The sequence below is a fragment of the Erpetoichthys calabaricus genome, chromosome 15, assembly GCF_900747795.2.
Source record: "Erpetoichthys calabaricus chromosome 15, fErpCal1.3, whole genome shotgun sequence".
Taxonomy (NCBI): domain Eukaryota; kingdom Metazoa; phylum Chordata; class Cladistia; order Polypteriformes; family Polypteridae; genus Erpetoichthys; species Erpetoichthys calabaricus.
In genome coordinates, this window is record NC_041408.2 from 93,266,120 (window position 1) to 93,286,917 (window position 20,798).

The 20,798-nt window shown below is 45.2% G+C and overlaps 1 protein-coding gene across 1 annotated transcript in view; it reads right to left on the reverse strand.

The window, feature by feature from the left end:
* The window catches only part of galm (galactose mutarotase), a 46,228-nt gene that overhangs the window by 7,868 nt on the left and 17,562 nt on the right, over positions 1 to 20,798 (reverse strand). The window contains exons 3-4 of the mRNA XM_028820716.2: positions 12,782 to 12,988; positions 1,624 to 1,705 (exon numbers count right to left, since the gene is read on the reverse strand). Coding sequence (XP_028676549.2) covers positions 1,624 to 1,705; positions 12,782 to 12,988 — 289 coding nt within the window. The remainder of the gene's footprint in view (positions 1 to 1,623; positions 1,706 to 12,781; positions 12,989 to 20,798) is intronic.

A 20,798-nucleotide genomic window follows, 5' to 3' on the forward strand; every position in this document is an offset into this window, starting at 1 on the left:
GGCGTGACTGGTTTTGAACTGGAAGCAGGACGAACCAGAAGAGAAATTCAGTCATTATAACGACGTAATTTAGAGAGAAGTTCTGAATCAAATCAATTAAACAAAAACAGAAATGTAATATCATAGATACTTGTGTATAACTCACGTCTTGAAACTCAAAAAAATCGATCATAAAATCAGACCCCGACTTATACGCCCATTCAAGAATACGACACTTCATTTTTTCTTTACATCTTCTTGTCTCCTCCAATCTCGCACCAGTTTCTCAGACACATTGAATTTTGTTGCAGCAGCGCAGTTACCAATTTCTTGCGCCACTTCGACGACATTTAATTTAAAACCAGCTTCATATTTTCTTCTGATCGAATGCTCCATCGTAGATAAGGGATGCTCTTACGATAAAGGGTGTATGAGGGCGTGAGATACAAAAAACACAAAGCAGTGCAAACATCACTTCAGAATAGTGCGGGTATCACCGTGTGGTCACATAGGCACAATACACAGAAAACAAAAAGGCCGTGTGCCCCGTGGTGACTCTCTCAGGTGGGCGGGAGTGTAATAGATGGCCAGGAGCCCTGCCCCGCTGGGATGCCTGAAGGAAGGAGGACCCGGGAGAGTGGCGCTTCTTTTCCCTGGGTACCCGGCTGGTCCTTGATCCCTGGGGGACACCAGGGAGTGCTGACAAACCAGGGATGGTTTATGCTCGGAGTGCTTCTGGGTGCAAGGACAGCACTTAAGCCACACTGGGGAGTGCTACCGGAAGTCGTCATCAGGCACCTGGAGCACATCTGGGGCTGAATAAAAGGGGCCGCCTCACTCCATTCACGGGGGGAAGAGGACAGAGCTCGGTGGAGAGGAGTGGAGGCGGTGAAGGACAGAGAAACAGGGGCACCGTGTGCTGTGGACTGTATTGTAAACGACATGGAGGTGTCTGTGTCCAGGGCCGGCTTCCACAGGCGTTAGTGTATCATAATCTCTTGGACCAATAGTTTTCCGCATTCGACTTATACAACCAACATTATAAAATACCAGAAATTATACAATAAAATCAAGCCCCGACTTATATGCGGGAGAACTTAAACGCAAGTATATACGGTATATATATATATATATATATATGTGAATTTCCCCTTGGGATTAATAAAGTATCTATCTATTTATTAATTAAACATAAAACTTCCTCAAATTCTTAAATATACCATTCAATTATTACGGATCAACAGAAATGCAAAAGGCAAAACTAAAAGAGAAAGCTGAAGAACTCTGTTGCACACGCAGGCTTGGCGAGTCTCAGACGTGGCCTCTTACTAATGGAAAGCCTGGGTGGAATACGAGGGTGGAACGTTTGTTTGCCAAGTCCTCGTTTTCCCTCCTTAGAGCAGACAAACAAAGCCTGAGGTCACCTGCTTCTCAAGCCCCGCCTCTTTTTGTCACCGAGACAAAAGATCCAGCGATGCAGCAGCAGCTGTCATTCAAGAGCCTGTCAGACCGCCCGCCCGCCCGCCTTTCCTTTTGAGAATCACCAGAGGGCGCCAAATCCTCAAGTTTCCCCAAAGGCTGACCCTCAGAATCATAAAAAAAAACAAAAAGGTAAACGTTACCCAGACGGCCGACTTCACTCACCTGTAGGAATCATAGTGCTCTCCACGGGCAGGTAGGCATCAGCACTGATGGAAATTTCATGATCATAGATATCAGGAGTCCCCTGGAATGATGGAACAAATGTTAATGGGTGTGGGAACACAGACAATAACTCCATTTTTTTTAAATAAGTGTTAAATTAGTTAGCTGAAAATGACCAGATTTGGTTACCAGCAACTTTAAATCGATCCCCGTGTGTGTGTGAGTGAGTGTGACTGAGTGAGTCTTGTGAAGGACTTGTGCCTCATCCATGGTGGGCCCCACTGTGACAATTGGCTCTACCCCCCACCCCCAGTACCCCTGTATTGTATCTGATGGGTTTGATAAAGTTACATTAAGCTGATGATTGGCCAGCATGCATATGGTAGTAACATGATGATGGGAGCGGTTATGCTCAAACATACTAGACCTCACAGGTGGCGCAGTGGTAGTGCTGCTGCTTTGCAGTAAGGAGACTGTGGAAGGTTGTGGGTTCGCTTCCTGGTTCCTCCCTGTATGGATAGCGCTTTGAGTACTGAGAAAAGCGCTATATAAATGTAATGAATTATTATTATTATTACACTAGATTATACTGGGCATCATCTATGTCACATTTTTCCTTGCTCCAGTAAGTCCTTCTTTCTTTATGATGATGTCCTTTGGTCCCCCTGCCTCATCTTTTGTTCTTTTATTTTGGGCATTTGCTGCTGTGATTGCTCTGTAGGAGCTAGAATAATGTAGGGAGGCACTCCTCAGCTGGATAAATTAAACAGATCTTTAGTGGCAGTTACTTTCTTCAAACAGGTAGGCCAAGCATTAGGGTTCGCTTGTCTTTTATCGTAGTATTTCCCTCTACTTACCCTTTACCTGTTTTCCCTGAACGGTAAGTGTTCTCGTCAAGTTTGTTATCGGGTTGGTCTACTGTTGCACTTTAAGATGAACACACACATACACAGCCATACGCATACGCACAGACCCTCACCACAACGCTGCCCCATGAATGACACACACTCACTGATTAACCTCTAACACTTTAAACCACACGAGTGCTTTAGGAATAACACAGTGACTGCCACTCTCTCAGAACTTCAAGAGACTTACTTATTATCGTCACGAACAACATACGATGTTTTAATGATAGCTCAGACCTAAATATTACTTTTGGTCTACAAGAATACATTTAAACATACAAAGACTCAGCACTCTTGACTAGAGGCCATTTATCAGCCAAGAATACCTTACTTTACGTCCTGTTCCCTACTTTTGGGTGGAGCTCACACCCTCCGCCTTAATAAACCTCACAGCACGGAGCGTATGACAAACCTCTGGCTGCTCTAGGTGCTCAAAGAACTACTATGCTATGAACAACTGTTATAAAAGTGAGGTGTAAGGGAAAAGGATACAGTAAGCCTTGATTTGTCCTAAATGTAGTTCATCTGTTGTCTTGTCTTGAACAAAATATAATGGAAAATTAATCTAAAATATATGGATTTTATACACCATAATAGGTTGGCTTTTCGAAAAACTCTTTTGATCTCGACTTCTGGTTCTCTTTTTAGCCCTTTTGCTTTGGTTGCCCCCTTTAAAATAGTCTTCAATAGATAGATAGATACTTTATTAATCCCATGGGGAAATTCACAATAGTCTTTCTAGTTAAGATTGTGTTTTGAAGTCTCCTGCGCCCTCATGTATAAACGGTGCGTACGCACAGAAATGTTGCGTACGAACGTTTCCACACTCAAATCATGATGTATAAAACCTAAACTTGGCGTAAATCCACACACATTTCCACGGTACCTCATACCCTGGCGTACGCAATTTCTCCGCTTGGTTTTGCAGACTGGCGGCACCCAGCGTCAAAGCAGTGCTACTGTTCCTGTGTGGTTACCCTTTCTTTCTTAGATCCACATTCCTGGCGCGGCTTTATAAATACACTGAAATTAACTGCATATTGTTTATTAGTGTAATGCATCTGATTGTAATTAACCTGCAGCAATATAATGGTCCAGGGAATAGCCATAGTATTCCAAATACCAGAACTGCTTTAGCGTTGTTACTCTCACTGCATCTTCTTCTTTCAGCTGCTCCCATTAAGGGTTGCCACAGCAGATCATCTTTCTCCATATTATTCTCACTGCACCACTCGGAGTATTTATATCACTGTATCTGAGTGGGGAATCACAGCAGCAGCTGATCGGAAACAGAATTATCGGTATACAGCATCAAGCACACGCTGCATCAGCCACAACGTGTCAAAGCCTTCCCAGTATGGACCTCGCGTTTCAGAAACAGTTTCATCCCAAGAACTATAAACGCACTCAATCAGCTATCAAGTGCTTCTTGTAGAACTGTTTGGACTTATAAGTACAATCACCTCACTGTAAACTTGCACTACAGTTATAATATTGCACAACATGCGCTACTTTATAAAGCGCGTATGATGACGATATCATTTTTAAGATGAAATGCAGCAAAATATGTTTATTACATTATATAGATAAAACTTTAACTTCATTTAAATAATCTGTATTGTTAATAATTAAACATGTGAGGACACGGTGCCGTAGCGCTAGCGAGCCGCTGGTGTTCTGTTCATGGCTTGTTCCTGCCTTGCGTTGTATTCTTGCTGGTGCTGATGCGACACTGGAAGGATAGACGGATAGAATAATTAAACACGAACTACGAAGATATTTCAATGTTCCTTAAAAGTTTTGAAGAATCAGCGTTCTAAGCTTACAGATGACTTAACGTCTATTACAGAGCTGATTGTGTGGCGATTGGGTATTTGGAGAAAGAAAAGTAAGGACAGGAATTGGAGGTTAGTACGTTTGAAAGAGACAGTATTTCTGTAATAAATTATTTCGTCGAAGGTCGCACATGGCGCATCAAGCCTCTTGCATGAGATATGAACAATCACTGCGCCACCGTGTTCCCATGTTTAATAAGATGCTTTCATTCCTATCATCATGAAAAAGATATCCTGTATACATCTCAGTATTTTAATTATTCAGAGAGCTGTAATATCACGAATGTAATGGATTCTGTGTCCTGTCAGAGAAAGATGAAGAACGGAAGCACGTACTGATTCACACACATAGAAGATCAAACACAGAACAAAGCATTTAACGTTCTACTTTAGTTACGATGGGATTTAAGAAAATAGTAAAAAAAACGATTTTAAGATGAAGTTTATGATGTTCTACTTTAATGGCAAAATAAACTACGTGATTAAAGTGGAAATTTCGAGATTAAAGTTGACGTTTCGTGTTTTTTTTCCCCACTGTGTGCCTTTTTTTTTTCTCTGTACTCTAATAAGCTTTCATATGACACTCAGACGGTGGCTACGACTTGCCTTTTCACAGCGACTTTGATATGTGACCGCTTCTTTTTTATTTCGGGCACTGTGCGACTTTGTGAACTTGAGATTTCAATTTTCTCCGACACGCTATGTCACTCGATCAACTTCCTTTTGTTGATTATACCACTGTTTAAACCAACAAATAGTACGTTTTTTCTTTGCCTCCACTTGGTATTCGCTGAAATTCTTATATTTTCTCCCGTGCTTTTCCCATCGTCTTTTCACAGAAGGCTATTTAAATTTATTTGCATATTCAAAGAGGCGTAATTCTGGGAGGAGTTGAGGCGGGACAGAAGGCGCGTGCACGTGCGTTACTTTTCACGCTGATCGGGATTTATGTAGTGGAAGAATGTGAAATTTTGCGTACGTACAGATTCCTGCATCTGGATTTTTCTGTGCGTATGCACATTCCTGCTTTTGTGCTTACGCCATGTTATAGTGTGAGTTCTACGCACGGCGTTATACATGAGGCCCCAGGTCCTTTTCATTCGCAATAATAATACATTTTATTTATATAGATAATCCTTGGAGACAAAGTCTCATTATACAAGGCAGGTCTTAATATACAATCCAATTTACTTTTGAATAGCCCAATGGGTTGTCTTTTGACAGCCCCCCAGCCCTGACTCTCAAAGAAGACAAAGGAAAAACTCCCAAAAAAACACCCTAGTAGAGAAAAAATGGCAGAAAGCTCAGGAAAGGCAGTTCAGAGAGAGACCCCTGCTTTCCAAGTTGTGTCCATTTGAAAGTAAGTCTACAAGACAATCAAGTGCGCAGAAAAAGAAGGGGTCTCGGTCCGTTCTGAACCCACCGTATATTTTTTGCTTGTTTCATTTATTTTCGGTGAGATGAGAACGATTGTGTTCCTCCTATTTTTGGGCCCAACTGCAACAGCAGGCTGTGATGGTAAGCCGCCTCATTTTAATTCAGGCTTGTCAACAGAAGGCATTTGTTGGTTTTGTGCTCCACATCAAGCGCTGAGGTGTCACCTTTATTTAGTCACTTACCAGCAGCTGTTATCTTCTGAAGCCATCACTTATGCAAATCGCTAGCGTCACCCAGGTTGCCACAGTCGCTCCAAGTGCATTTAAAAGGCCGAGGGTCTCAGCCACAGCCGGCACCGCTCTGCTCAGCTCAGCGTCCGTGTCACAGCCATTCATCAGCTCAACTGCCTGATTGTCGATTCTTGCTGCCGCTTGTCTTGTATCGGTAATCGGGTAAGAGTCGTCCAGCTAGGAGGCTGTTAATGCGGTCAAGAAACTGTGCCAAGGAGCGACTGTGGGGAAGCAGTAGGCCATGGAGGAGTGAGCTGTAAATTTAACAGGCCTTGTCTTTTAACAGCCCCCCAGCCTTAAGCCTCTAAGAAGACAAGGATAAACTCCCAAAAAAACCCTAGTAGGGAAAAAAATGGAAGAAAGGAAATTTGAAGAGAGACCCCTTTCCAGGTAGGCTGGGCATGCAGTGGGTGTCAAAGAGAAGGGGGTCAATATAACACAATACACAGGCGAGAACACAAGTCATCCTCAATACAATAGAAATATTCCAAGTACAGAGCAGATGAGCTCAATCCTTATTTTATTTTGCTCCTGACTCAGCAAACAACTTCACGCAGCAAGAGCTGTGAAAAGAGTAGAAATGTGAAATGAAAATGTACTTTAGGTATGAACAACACTCAAACTAAGCGACTTCCAGCACTGAAAACATAAGAAGGGGGATTGTGTTTGGCACCGCGCAACAGCTGAATGTATGCAAGTGGTACAACGTGCCATGGCGGGGGCAGCATGAGCCGGTAAGGATGTTAGTGTGACATTTCAGTGAGTCCCTTGTGTTATGATAGTGGCGTCTCCGTATTATGGAGGGCACTGCCTACCATTCCCCAGCAGATGGAGCTCCAATGCAAAAAACGACATAAGCAGTCAAGTCGCCTTGATGATTTCACAAATCATGAAAATGTTTAAGGGAACTCAACTAAGATGTCGTAATCATTTCTCCAAATTTTCACTATTATCCAAAAAAAATTCAATTTTTCAACCTTCATTTGGGATGTTTATGTTTTCTGGCTTGCTGATGCCACTTGTGTAATTTTAACAGGAGACGAGAGGAGCAGAGGTTGGGAGCATGCACCGATACGGCACGTTGGCATACCCGCCACACAAGGATTGACAAAACATTTTGTGACTTTTAGGCAAACAACTTTGTAGTTTCTTTAGCCTCATTCACGTACTATCAGACCTTTTGGATCTTTGACTTTTGACGTTTTACCTTTCCAGTGCGCTCGTGTGAATTTCCAGTCAAACTGTTTGGAGAAAATAAAAGGTTGCTGCGGCTTTCAAATCCCAGCTGAAGACTCACAACTTCAGTTTAGCACACCCTGCCTAGAGCTGCTGATTAACTGTGCAGACCGCATCTCTGTTGTCAGTCGTTAGCACTAAAACAGAAGTAATATGATAGTTAGAATTTGTTACTCACCCTCAGCTATTCTGTTTCTCCTCTCGATGCTCAAATGTGGCACTTGGTGCCCACGGCCCACCTGCCAAGTTGTTTTGCCTGCCTCTCTGATGGAGGATCGCAGGAATCGTTGGGTACAGGGGTCCTATCATCGGATTGGCTGTCTGAGCTGTGGAATGGCCAATAGGGGGAGGCAGCTTGATGGCCAAGGCCTCCAGGATTCTAAACAAATCCAAATCCTATCATGTGATATCATCTACTGTTAAATTCTTCTCCATACTTGGAAAATTTGTATTTTTATACTGTATTGAGGATTTGTTCTCTTCTGTGTATTGTGTTGTGTTGTATTGTATTGTATTAACCCCCCCTTCTTTTTCACACCCACTGCACGCCCAACCTACCTGGAAAGGGGTCTCTCTTTGAACTGCCTTTCCGGAGGTTTCTGGTCTTCTTGGGCCTGTTAAAGCCCATTGCAGCACTTCTTGTGTGATTTTGGGCTATACAAAAATAAATTGTATTGTATTGTTGTTACTTGGTCTGCAAAAAATTGAAACTGATGATAAATGGGTTTTTTAAATGAAAATAAAGAGGAAACTAAATGTATTCATTTTGATGGAAATACAATTTGACCACAAAAATGGCATTTCTGGCTGACCAGGTTATATTTTATATTTTATACAATTGACTAAGGTGAAAAGTCAAAGAATTTCCCCCAAATTGTTCAACTCAGAACTCTTGAGTTCATAGTTTGTTCACATGGAAATTCTGAGTCGGAAATGATTTCCTGTCCGCCTGAAAGTTAAAGGGACAAAGCTCAGGTACAGTGCATCCAGAAAGTATTCCCAGCACATCATCCCTTTTTCCACATTTTGTTATGTTACAGCCTTATTCCAAAATGGATTCAATTCATTTTTTTCCTCAGAATTCTACACACAACACCCCATAATGACAACATGAAAAAAGTTTATTTGAGGTTTTTGCAAATTTATTAAAAATAAAAAAACGGAGAAAGCACATGTACATAAGTATTCACAGCCTTTGCCATGAAGCTCAGAATTGAGCTCAGGTTCATCCTGTTTCCCCTGATCATCCTTGAGATGTTTCTGCAGCTTCATTGGAGTCCACCTGTGGTAAATTCAGTTGACTGGACCTGATTTGGAAAGGCACACACCTGTCTATAGAAGGTCCCACAGTTGACAGTTCATGTCAGAGCACAAACCAAGCATGAAGTCAAAGGAATTGTCTGTAGACCTCCGAGACAGGATTGTCTCGAGGCACAAATCTGGGGAAGATTACAGAAAAATTTCTGCTGCTTTGAAGGTCCCAATGAGCACAGTGGCCTCCATCATCCGTAAGTGGAAGAAGTTCGAAACCACCAGGACTCTTCCGAGAGCTGGCCGGCCATCTAAACTGAGCTATCAGGGGAGAAGGGCCTTAGTCAGGGAGGTGACCAAGAACCCAATGGTCACTCTGTCAGAGCTCCAGAGGTCGTCTGTGGAAGGAGGAGAACCTTCCAGAAGGACAACCATCTCTGCAGCAATCCACCAATCAGGCCTGTATGGTAGAGTGGCCAGACGGAAGCCACTCCTTAGTAAAAGGCACATGGCAGCCCACCTGGAGTTTGCCAAAAGGCACCTGAAGGACTCTCAGACCATGAGAAAGAAAATTCTCTGGTCTGATGAGACAAAGATTGAACTATTTGGTGTGAATGCCAGGCATCACGTTTGGAGGAAACCAGGCACCGCTCATCACCAGGCCAATACCATCCCTACAGTGAAGCATGGTGGTGGCAGCATCATGCTGTGGGGGACTGGGAGACTAGTCAGGATAAAGGGAAAGATGACTGCAGCAATGTACAGAGACATCCTGGATGAAAACCTGCTCCAGAGCGCTCTTGACCTCAGACTGGGGCAACGGTTCATCTTTCAGCAGGACAACGACCCTAAGCACACAGCCAAGATATCAAAGGAGTGGCTTCAGGACAACTCTGTGAATGTCCTTGAGTGGCCCAGCCAGAGCCCAGACTTGAATCCGATTGAACATCTCTGGAGAGATCTTAAAATGGCTGTGCACCGACACTTCCCATCCAACCTGATGGAGTTTGAGAGGTGCTGGAAAGAGGAATGGGTGAAACTGGCCAAGGATAAGTGTGCCAAGCTTGTGGCATCATATTCAACAAGACTTGAGGCTGGAATTGCTGCCAAAGGGGCATCGACAAAGTATTGAGCAAAGGCTGTGAATACTTATGGACATGGGATTTCTCCGTTTTTTATTTTTAATAAATTTGCAAAAACCTCAAGTAAACTTTTTTCACGTTGTCATTATGGTGTTGTGTGTAGAATTCTGAGGAGAAAAATGAATTGAATCCATTTTGGAATAAGGCTGTAACATAACAAAATGTGGACAAAGTGATGAAGTGCTGTGAATACTTTCTGGATGCACTGTATATGGTGGCTAGGTGGTGTCTATGGCAGGGTGACCAGAAGTCACTAAATGTGGGCATGCTCTGATGGCCCGTTGCCGTACCCACCACACAACGAACCACCCGGATTGGGACCCGCATGCAGCAAGGGCCCAACGCAGTACTGGGTCAACAGTATAAAGGTCAGCGCCACTTGGTTCGTGTTTATCCGAGATTGTGGATGCAAGTTGAACTTTCTGGGGTGTGCGCTTTGCTTCATTCGTTTCTGAGCTTATTAAATAACAGACTTTTGAGTTTCATTTTTCTGACCACAATTGGGTTTGGGTGAATTAATGGGCTGATTTTGGGTTTAGACTTTAGTTTAGCATAACGACTTTGTCTCATCTCCTTTGCTCTTTATAAAACTTCACTTGCCTTTTCAATCAGACATAACAGATATGCTACCCGCAATGCAACGCTTATCTAGAAATAAATTTATGAGGGGGAGTCGAGCTAAAGTTAGAAAATGGAGTTTATGAGAAAATGGAACAAACCTTCACAAAACTGATAGATAGATAGATAGATAGATAGATAGATAGATAGATAGATAGATAGATAGATAGATAGATAGATAGATAGATACTTTATTAATCCCAAGGGGCAATTCACACATGATGATGTCATTTCTTAATGTCGCCTCCACCCATCTCAATGCACTGGCGCCACCTGCCCAGATTCCAGCAGAATAAAATGTTTCGTCTTGTCGTCGCTGCCACTCGTGCACCCGCGTTATTGTCGAACACCACATGCCAAGGGGTACTCCGGTCACTAGTGCAAGTTACTGTGACTTGCTGGAGACCAATGTGAAGCCTGCTATTCGACCCAAGCAGTGGGCACTTTTGAGTCCTTTTGTGGGCTGCCAGACAATGACAAACACACACTGCTAAGAACACCGAGGCTTGTCTGGAGAAACCGAAGTTTGAGGTATTACCACATCCTCCTTATTCACCAGATTTGGCACCGTGGGATTTCCGCCTTTTTTTGGGCCACTAAAAAAACATGACAGATGACAACGTGAAGGAAGTGGTGCACGAGTGGTGGCGAGGACGAGACAAAACCTTTTATTCTGCTGGAATCCAGGCAGGTGGTGTAAGTGCATTGAGAAGGGTGGAGACGCCATTGAGAAGTGACATCATCAGTTTGGTGAAGGTTCGTTCCATTTTCTAACTTTAGCTTGACTCCCCCTCGTACTTTTAGAGTATGTGAAAATTTCCAGTGCCGCTCGCCTGTTTCAGGCCTTTGATCGTGCCAGGGGTGTGCAGATGTGGCCTCGACTTCTCAGGTCCACTGCGGAGCCTGTAGGTTTAGAACCCTTTGAAATGAACCTTTGATTGTATTCTGCCCAAAGGCTGAGCCACATGGGAGTGAATTAGAACAACAGACCAGGAGATGAACTGTAGCCGTGTGCCAGAAATGAATCAATACCACAGAGACATTAATTCTAAACTCCACAGCCAAAACAAAACTGTAAATAGTACTCAAGAAGGAAGGCAAGATACTTCAAATAGTAACGCGCCAAGCGATTATCCTTAATCACAGATACTAAATGATCCTCTGTGCCAATATTGAAAAGCATTGTGCTGAGGATGGCAGATATGAATTGAAAGCAACCACCCCTGCAACCGGGGGCGGCATGCGGATGATGGCACTCGTAACACGGTGGTGTCCATTAGCAAAACAAAATAGTGTAGTGTGAACATAAAAATAATTCAAAACAAATAATTGATACTAGGGTGGCACGGTGGCGCAGCGGTAGTGCTTCTGCCTTGCAGTAAGGAGACTTGGGTTCGCTTCCCGGGTCCTCCCTGCGTGGAGTTTGCATGTTCTCCCCGTGTCTTTCCTCCCACAGTCCAAAGACATGCAGGTTAGGTGCACTGTCCCTAGTGTGTGTGCTTGGTGTGTGTGTGCGTGCGCCCTGAGGTGGGCTGGCACCCTGCCCGGGGTTTGTTTCCTGCCTTGTGCCCTGTGTTGGCTGGCATTGGCTCCAGCAGACCCCCGTGACCCTGTAGCTAGGATATAGCGGGTTGGATAATGAATGGATGGATGGATAATTGATACTAATTTCAAGAGGTAATAATTAATAAAAAGGAGTAGCTGGAATTGTTCCTGGTTATTAAGGAAAAATCCTGAAGCCATGTAAACTTTCTGCAAGAAAAATCGATTCCACTTATAACACATTTTTAAAGTGTAACACTCACAACGGATTGATTTTTTGTGACATAAGGGTACATGAACTTGCACACCTGGCTGTTTTGTATAAGTCATCATCATCATCATCATTATGGATCACAATACAATTTAGCACTTTGACAACTGAACAAAAACTGGAAATGTATCGATATTTTTGGTGTTATTTGATAAGGAGATACCTTTTACTTTTGACGTTTGGTGATTGTACTGTATGAGAATATGTCGCGAGACTTTCAATTGGTGTCATTTTCTTTTTTTCTGGCTTTGGGACTCTTAGTTCACAACACAAACCCCTGCCACTGCTTTGCTTGGCTCCTTTCTGTGCCACTGCCTGCACATTCACACCACCTGCTTCGTCTCACATCGCACACTTGGGGTTACATCTGCAGTCACTTTCCCCAAGTCCGTCAGCCATTTCACACCAGTATCCTTCCTGAGACTCTCCATCGGCTACGTACTCAGGCCAATGCATTTCATTTGTGGAGCGGGTCTCTCGTAAAGTGCTGCATTATCAGTTTCGGACACTCACGCCCTCGGCACATCTTCTCAAGACGGCTCCGGCCCGTCTGATAACACCCCCCTCTCTCTCAGGTCTGTGTGGCACAATCAGAATTTTCATTCCAAAAATGCCAATGCAGGGCAGCATGGCCCCTAAAGCCTCAAGCCTAAATGTGCCAAGCAGAGAGTTCAGGTGGGCAGCATACCTGGCCAGCCAGATTGAAGTAGGAATGATTTGTCAGGTTGACTGGAGTCGTCTTGTTGGTGCAGGCCTCGTAATACAGCGACAGCACGTCCCCTTCCAACATGTAGGTCACCGACACTTGCAGCTCTCCAGGATAGCCCTCATGACCATCTGCACTTGTCAGGGAGAGCCTCACTCCATTTGGCAGGACTTCAGCATTCCAGATGGCCTGAAAATAAAAGAGGAACAGAAACAAAGGGGAAAAAAGTCAATTATTTGGAGTTTCAGCAGTGTGACCAAACATTTCCTACAATAGTCCATTAAAGTTATTGTAAGCCTTACTGGGAAAAATCCAACCGTTAACTTTTGAAAGATCAGTCAAGGACAAAGTCAAAGAAGAGCAATCAGGAGAGGAAAGCATCAGAAGTAACAGGCAATAAAGGCTTCCAGTGCTTCTCCTTCCACGGTAACTGGGTCTGCTCTGGATGCGTTGGCCTTCAGGATCTTGGTCTGTTCTTATGCTATGTGGAGACTGTCATGCCAGGGCTCGAATTGTCCTGATCTGGAGTTTCTTCCAGAGCAAAATATGGAGAGGCCTCCAAAAAGAAGCTAGGAAGAAGGCTATAAGCCTGCCAGGTGTGCCCAGCAGAGGCGACCTTAACTTTACAATCTGCTGGCTTCACCTGCAGCAGACACCAGTAATGGGAGGCTGCCCTTATTTTGCCTTCTTCCACCTCTGTGAATCAAGACTTATCTGCCCCCTTATATAAGAGATACCCCTTAAGTGTCGGTTTTAAATCAGGCTGAAGACTCTGGACTTGAGTCTGGCATACCCTGACTAGAGCTGCTGATTAGTTGTGCATATGGCAGCTCTGTTTGTTAGTCATTTCTGTAAATGTATAAGTAATACATTCAATAAGTATGAACTGTCACTCGCCCTCCTCTGTGCGGTTTCTCATGTCTGTGCCACTGCTCTACTTCCAAGCCATTTTTCCAGCCCAGGGGAAACACAGCAAGGATTCTGGGAGCCTTGGAATCCAAGGATGAAAAGATTCTGTCATCATATAAGACGACCCATCATGGACCCTACTGTATAATGACCAGCAGGGGACGAATCTCCAGTTGGCCGAGGTCTCCAGGACTGCAGCTGTGTCTGACTTTCTCTGCTCTAAGTGACAGTGGACCCCATCAGAGGTTTATATTCTCCACTAATGCTGCTGACTGAGTTTCGGTTTTCCTTTCCTTCATTGTCACCTCTGTGTTTAAGTGCGTACACTGGCCTGCCCTGTCGAGAGCACTAGAGAACGTACACCTGCCGCCGAAGATCATCCAGCTTCTTCAAATATCATATATTGGCTCAACAAGCAGCGTGCGAATCCAGAATTTTCTATCCAAACTGGCGTTCTCCAGGTTGACGTCATTTCACCTCTACTTTTCAATATTGTCATTGATGCTATTATGCGAAAAGTATTCGAGGGCAGACGTACAATATGATGTGAACAAATTTGTGACCGACTTGGTATTCACAGATGACAGCACCATATTCGCCGATAACGTCACAGTGGCTACTGATACACTTTACGACACAGCTTGCAATGCTTAAAGATCTTTGTGGATAAGACCAAGATCATGAAACACAGATGGATCACAGGCGACAGTTTACCTCGACGGAGTCCAAATTGAGCAGGTCCAAGCATTCAAATATCTGGGATCACTCGTACAAGAGAAGAAAGTGGTATCAATGATCAAAGTCCATAGTCAGATTGGACTAGCGGCTGCGACATTCACATCGCTCAAGTGGTGCCTCTGGAAGAAGTCCAATATTTCCATCAAAACGAGAATACGGCTCTTCTGTACTCTGATGACGCCAATTCTCTTGTATGGAGAAGAAACGTGGACTCTGCTGAAATCTGATTTGAACAAGATAGATAGATAGATAGATAGATAGATAGATAGATAGATAGATAGATAGATAGATAGATAGATAGATAGATAGATAGATAGATAGCGTAGTTGGCAGGATTAGATAGATAGATAGATAGATAGATAGATAGATAGATAGATAGATAGATAGATAGATAGATAGATAGATAGATAGATAGATAGATAGATAGATAGATAGATAGATAGCGTAGTTGGCAGGATTAGATAGATAGATAGATAGATAGATAGATAGATAGATAGATAGATAGATAGATAGATAGCGTAGTTGGCAGGATTAGATAGATAGATAGATAGATAGATAGATAGATAGATAGATAGATAGATAGATAGATAGATAGATAGATAGATAGATAGATAGATAGATAGATAGATAGATACTTTATTAATCCCAGGGGGAAATTCACATACTCCAGCAGCAAAAAATATTAAATTAAAGAGTAATAAAAAAAATTTAAAAAATACAGGTAAAAAACAGACAATAACTTGAATAATGTTCAACGTTTACCCCCTCTGGTGGAATTGAAGAGTCGCATAGTTTGGGGGGGGAATGATCTTCTCAGTCTGTCAGTGGAGCAGGACAGTGACAGCAGTCTGTCGCTGAAACTGCTCCTCTGTCTGGAGATGACACTGTTTAATGGATGTAGTGGATTCTCCATAAACAAGCTGAAGGTCTTCCAAATGCGATGCTTCAGGCAAACACTGGGTGTGTCCCTCCGTGATCGCCGCCAAAATTCCACCATTCAGACCCAGTGTGATAACCAGAATCCAGTTTAAGAAATGATCATAAAGCGTAGGCTGCAATGGTTTGGCCCCGTCTGCAGGATGAACATCACTAGGCTGCCATACAACCCTTTTATGGTCAGAGTGACCTGCCTCTTGGAAAGTTCAACAAACTGCACCAAAGCAAATGTGGCTCAAACATATCGAAGAAGTCCTAAAAAACCGGCGACTGACCATTGACGTGGCCCGAGACATCACCACTGATCACCAAAGATGGAAGTGTATCATGGATGAAGCGCAGGAATCCATAGGCACCCACAGCAGCGTATTGGCCGAGAGGACATCCCGCTCCCCCAGGAGCCAGATAAAGGACCCCGAGACTAAGACTATGTGACCTGGCCATAGACCACCTGTCATGTTAATAGACAGCACAGACCGACTCTCACCTCAGCGTGGTGAAGGAGTGAACGACTAAGTAGGGGGATTACCTGTTGGGGCTGTGACATCAGTGGTGAAGAGTACCTGAAGTACCACCTAGGGCTCCACACGAGGGGGACAGGCTCAACAGGAACCCTGAAAATGTTGGACAATGAGAGCAGCAAACACTCGGGCAGCAGTGTGTCTAGTGTCTTGGTGGGCAGATGACCACCGTGAGGAGGCAAAGGACAACTAGAGCCAACTGCAGGGCGAGTACCCGGTCTAACCAGAAAATGGCTTGCCAACTGCGAGGTGGAAAGAGTCGGGCAGCGCCTGCCACCTTATTAGCCAAAGAGAGTGAGAAATCACCGCCAACCCTTTGTGAATTTCCCCTTGGGATTAATAAAGTATCTATCTATCTATCATAGAAGGACAACCACCATCACCACCACAACATTGTTTGGAAGTGCTTTGTGTTACTGTGTGTCTAATCTGATCGGTACATTTACGTAAATGCCATTTAATTTGCGATCTGTAAAGTGTGTAAATGCCTTTTACCAGTAAACTGATTACAGCATTCTGAGCCTGCACTCGGCGGAGACGACTTAACAAAACGAACAGAACTGAATACAAAGGCGCACTGAATGATGGGATTACTCCTACACTTAGCGGTGCTGTCATTTCATGTGGCCTTGTAGTCTCGAACTCTTTGCAGCTGTGAGAGAAGCTGGATCTTATTATTCGTGAGTCGCTCTGACCTTGGAGTATTAGATAAGCGTTGCTTCTGCTATCCTTCATACGAGGGTGTGACGTTCCTCGGTATTCAGTGTTCAAACCCGCCACACTTGTGTACCAGCGGGGGCCAATTCAGCTGTGTGGTTGAGGAGTTCTCTTTGAACATCTGCTTTAATGACCTTGGTGAGAGTTATAATAAAACTACCTGATCGTCCGCATCAAAGGAATGGGCCTCAGTGATCCTGTGATTACCTCCACCAACGGCAGGACACCAATAATGTTGACGACAACTCAAAGGTTTGGGGTCCCGTTTTTGATACTTCACATTATCAAGATACCATTCTACTGATCACTTGCTCACCTACCAACGACCGGAGCAGTCTGCTTTTACGCCTAAGAAGTCGGCCATCGACCACATCCTGGCACGGAGGGTTCTCATGGAGAGCAAACACGAATGTCGGCAGAGTTTCTTTGCAGCCTTGTGTCGATTTTCGTAAAGCGTTCGACTCAGTTGATCGAGCTGCCCTGTGGGACATCCTGAGGGTTCGCGGGATCCCCTCAAGGTTGCTGGATATCATGGCCGGCCTGTACACTGGTACTGTGAGTGCTGTGCAGAGCGGAGGAGGCAGACCCTCTGTGTTTGTCCCATTTGATTCTGGGGTCCGTCGGTGGTGTGTTCTGCTCCTACTCTGTTCAACGCCTGCATGGAATGGCTGTTGGGTAAGGTCGTGGGGTCCAGCAGCTGGGGGGCATCTGTTGGTGAAGAAAGACTGACAGATCTTGATTTTACTGATCGGGGGTCTCAAGAGACTGAGTGAGGAGTCGGAGTGTCTGGGCTTGCGAGGGTCCTGATAAAAACCAAAGAGCCAGGCCTTTAATGACCTCTCTGGCATGGCCAATGTTTTAGTGACGTGAGAGGTCAGCCTTACTGAGACCTGCACCTTTCTTTATTTTCAGATATTCCGTGATGGACTAGCTGGTTAGCTGCCCGAGTGTCGGCTCTTTTTGTGTCTCATTATTGGGTGGCTGTTAATTAAAGAAAAAGGAAGCAATTCAGGGGTCTGAGTCAACTTAATTCATCCATCCATCCATCCATTGTCCAACCCGCTGAATCCAAACACAGGGTCATGGGGGTCTGCTGGAGCCAATCCCAACCAACACAGGGCACAAGGCAGGAACCAATCCTGGGCAGGGTGCCAACCCACCGCAGGACACACACAAACACACCCACACACCAAGCACACACCTAACCAGCATGTCTTTGGACTGTGGGAGGAAACCCACGCAGACACGGGGAGAACATGCAAACTCCACACAGGGAGGACCCGGGAAGTGAACCCAGGTCTCCAGGTCTCCCAACTGCGAGGCAGCAGCGCTACCCACTGCGCCACAGTGCCGCCCTCCAACTTAATTCAAATGAAGGCAAAAGAAGTGAACTAGCAGCAAAACTGGTCACTAATTTAGAAGATGGTTAGGACGAAAACCAGCAGCCACTACGACCCTCCAGGACCAGAGTTGGACAGCCCTGCTGTAAGGGGAACAGGGGTGGTATCGTTGTTTGCATTCCATTCTTTATTTGCTGTTTGATTACTGGTTTGCTTTGTTGTCGTCTCTGATTGTGAGTGCGTGCGGGTCGGGCCAAGGCTGGGTGCGGCTCTGGAATCTCCACCATAAAAATAAATAAATCGCCGTCTTCTCGACAGCACCGGACCGCCACACACTTCAATCAGCACCAATGTGTAGCGCCCACCTGCATGGGGCGACGACAGCCATTAGTATCACATCAGTACTCTCACCAGATATTAGCTGTTAGGTGGTAAAGGGGTACGTGAGACAGACACAATTAGAGACGTGGGTGTTAATGATTGAAGTAATTTAGCCAGGACATCGGGATACAGCCCACTCTTTACCATGACCCTCTTTCAGGACCTCGTCTGAAGGACAGCATCAGATTTACGGCACACAGTGTCCCCACATCACTGCACTGGGAGACCACCGGCTGAGCGCCCCCTGCTGGACTCGCCAGCACCTCTTCCAGCAGCAACCCAAGCTTCTTTCCTAGGTGGTCTCCCGTCCAAGTACTGGCTGGGGGGTCACGGGGGTCCGCTGGAGCCAATCCCAGCCAGCACAGGGCGCAAGGCAGGAAACAAACCCTGGGCAGGGCACCAGCCCACCGCAGGGCACGCACACACACACACACACACTAGGGACAACTTAGGATGCACCTAACCTGCATGTCTTTGGACTGTGGGAGGAAACCCACGCAGACACGGGGAGAACATGCAAACTCCACGCAGGGAGGACCCGGGAAGCGAACCCAGACGGGTCTCCTTACTGCGAGGTAGGACCTCTACCACTGCACCACCCTAGCTCTAACCAGAAAATACAAAATAAAAAACGACAAAACAAACAATTAAGAAACACAGCCTTCATCAGAGGTGGCATTTCCTCTCGTCTCACATCTCTGTGGAGGTGTTACAGCTCACTCCTCCTCGGCCCTCGCTAATTCTCAGTTTCTTGACCACATTAACAGCCTCCTAGCTGGACGACTCTTACCCGACTACCGATACAAGACAAGCGGCAGCAAGAATCGACAATCAGGCAGTTGAGCTGATGAATGGCTGTGACACGGAAGCTGAGCTGAGCAGAGCGGCGCCGGCTGTGGCTGAGACCCTCGGCCTTTTAAATGCACTTGGAGCGACTGTGGCAACCTGGGTGACGCTAGCGATTTGCATAAGTGATGGCTTCAGAAGATAACAGCTGCTGGTAAGTGACTAAATAAAGGTGACACCTCAGCGCTTGATGTGGAGCACAAAACCAACAAATGCCTTCTGCTGACAAGCCTGAATTAAAATGAGGCGGCTTACCATCACAGCCTGCTGTTGCAGTTGGGCCCAAAAATAGGAGGAACACAATCGTTCTCATCTCACCGAAAATAAATGAAACAAGCAAAAAATATACGGTGGGTTCAGAACGGACCGAGACCCCTTCTTTTTCTGCACACTTGATTGTCTTGCAGACGTAATTTGAAGGGCATCCATTTGTTATTTGTGCCCATCAATCCACGCTCAATAACCCACAGTGACAAAGTGAAGACAAAATTAAAAACTGAAGTCTCTCCTTCCTACAAGTATTCAGATCTTATAGTGTGACCCTCCAAGTTGAGCTCAGGTCCGTCCTCGAGATGTGTCGAGAACGTGATTGGAGTGCACCTGTAGCAAACCGAATTGACTGAACGTTATCCAGAAGGGCACACGTGGTCCTGTCTACAGAAGGTCTCACAATTCACACTGCATGTCAGAACAAAAGCCAAGCCATAAAGTCCAAGGAACACTCGGTAGAGACCACCATGATCTCATCTGGCCTATATGAATCCAGCTATTCTTCAAAAACATTTCTAACCGACTGCACACCCGTGTCGATGTCTATATTAGTGCAGAGGGACTCCACGTCCATGTCTATCCAGCAGGGGGCGCTAGCTCCCTTGTTGGAATAAGTTCTTTTGTGATTGCGGCATGTTACATAACCTGAATCTATACAGATATAATATAAAAAGGCGATACTCCTCCGTTAGTGATACGGCGGTAAGAAATCACATAGGAGAAATAACTTGGCTTTCTTTAATGACGATTTACATGTCCTCACAGGTGGCGCAGGGGTAGTGCTGCTGCTTTGCAGTAAGGAGACTGTAGAAGATTGTGGGTTCGCTTCCCAGTTCCTCCCTGTGTGGATAGCGCTTTGAGTACTGAGAAAAGCGCTATATAAATGTAATGAATTATTATTATTATTATAACAGATAAGGAAGCCATGACAAGACCTTCGGGTAGTGGGAGCTTGATGTGTAGAGTCTGCCATTTTCGTCGCTGTGCTGGAAGGATTTTCAGGATCGGAGAGGAGATTCTGGTCCACCGTCCGGCGTCTCAGGAGGGGGAAGCAGTGCAGTGTCAACACTGTATATGGTGGGGATGGTGCGCTGCTGACCTCGACTCGGGACGTTGTGGGTCGGTGGGGGGGAAGTACTTCGAAGATCTCCTCGATCCCACTAACATGCCTTCCAACGAGGAAGCAGAGCCTGGGGACTCGGAGGTGGGCTCCCCCATCTCTGGGACTGAGGTCATCGAGGTGGTCAAAAAACTCCTTGGTGGCAGGGCCCTAGGGGTGGATGAGATACGCCCGGAGTTCCTCAAGGCTCTGGATGTTGTAGGGCTGTTTTGGTTGACACG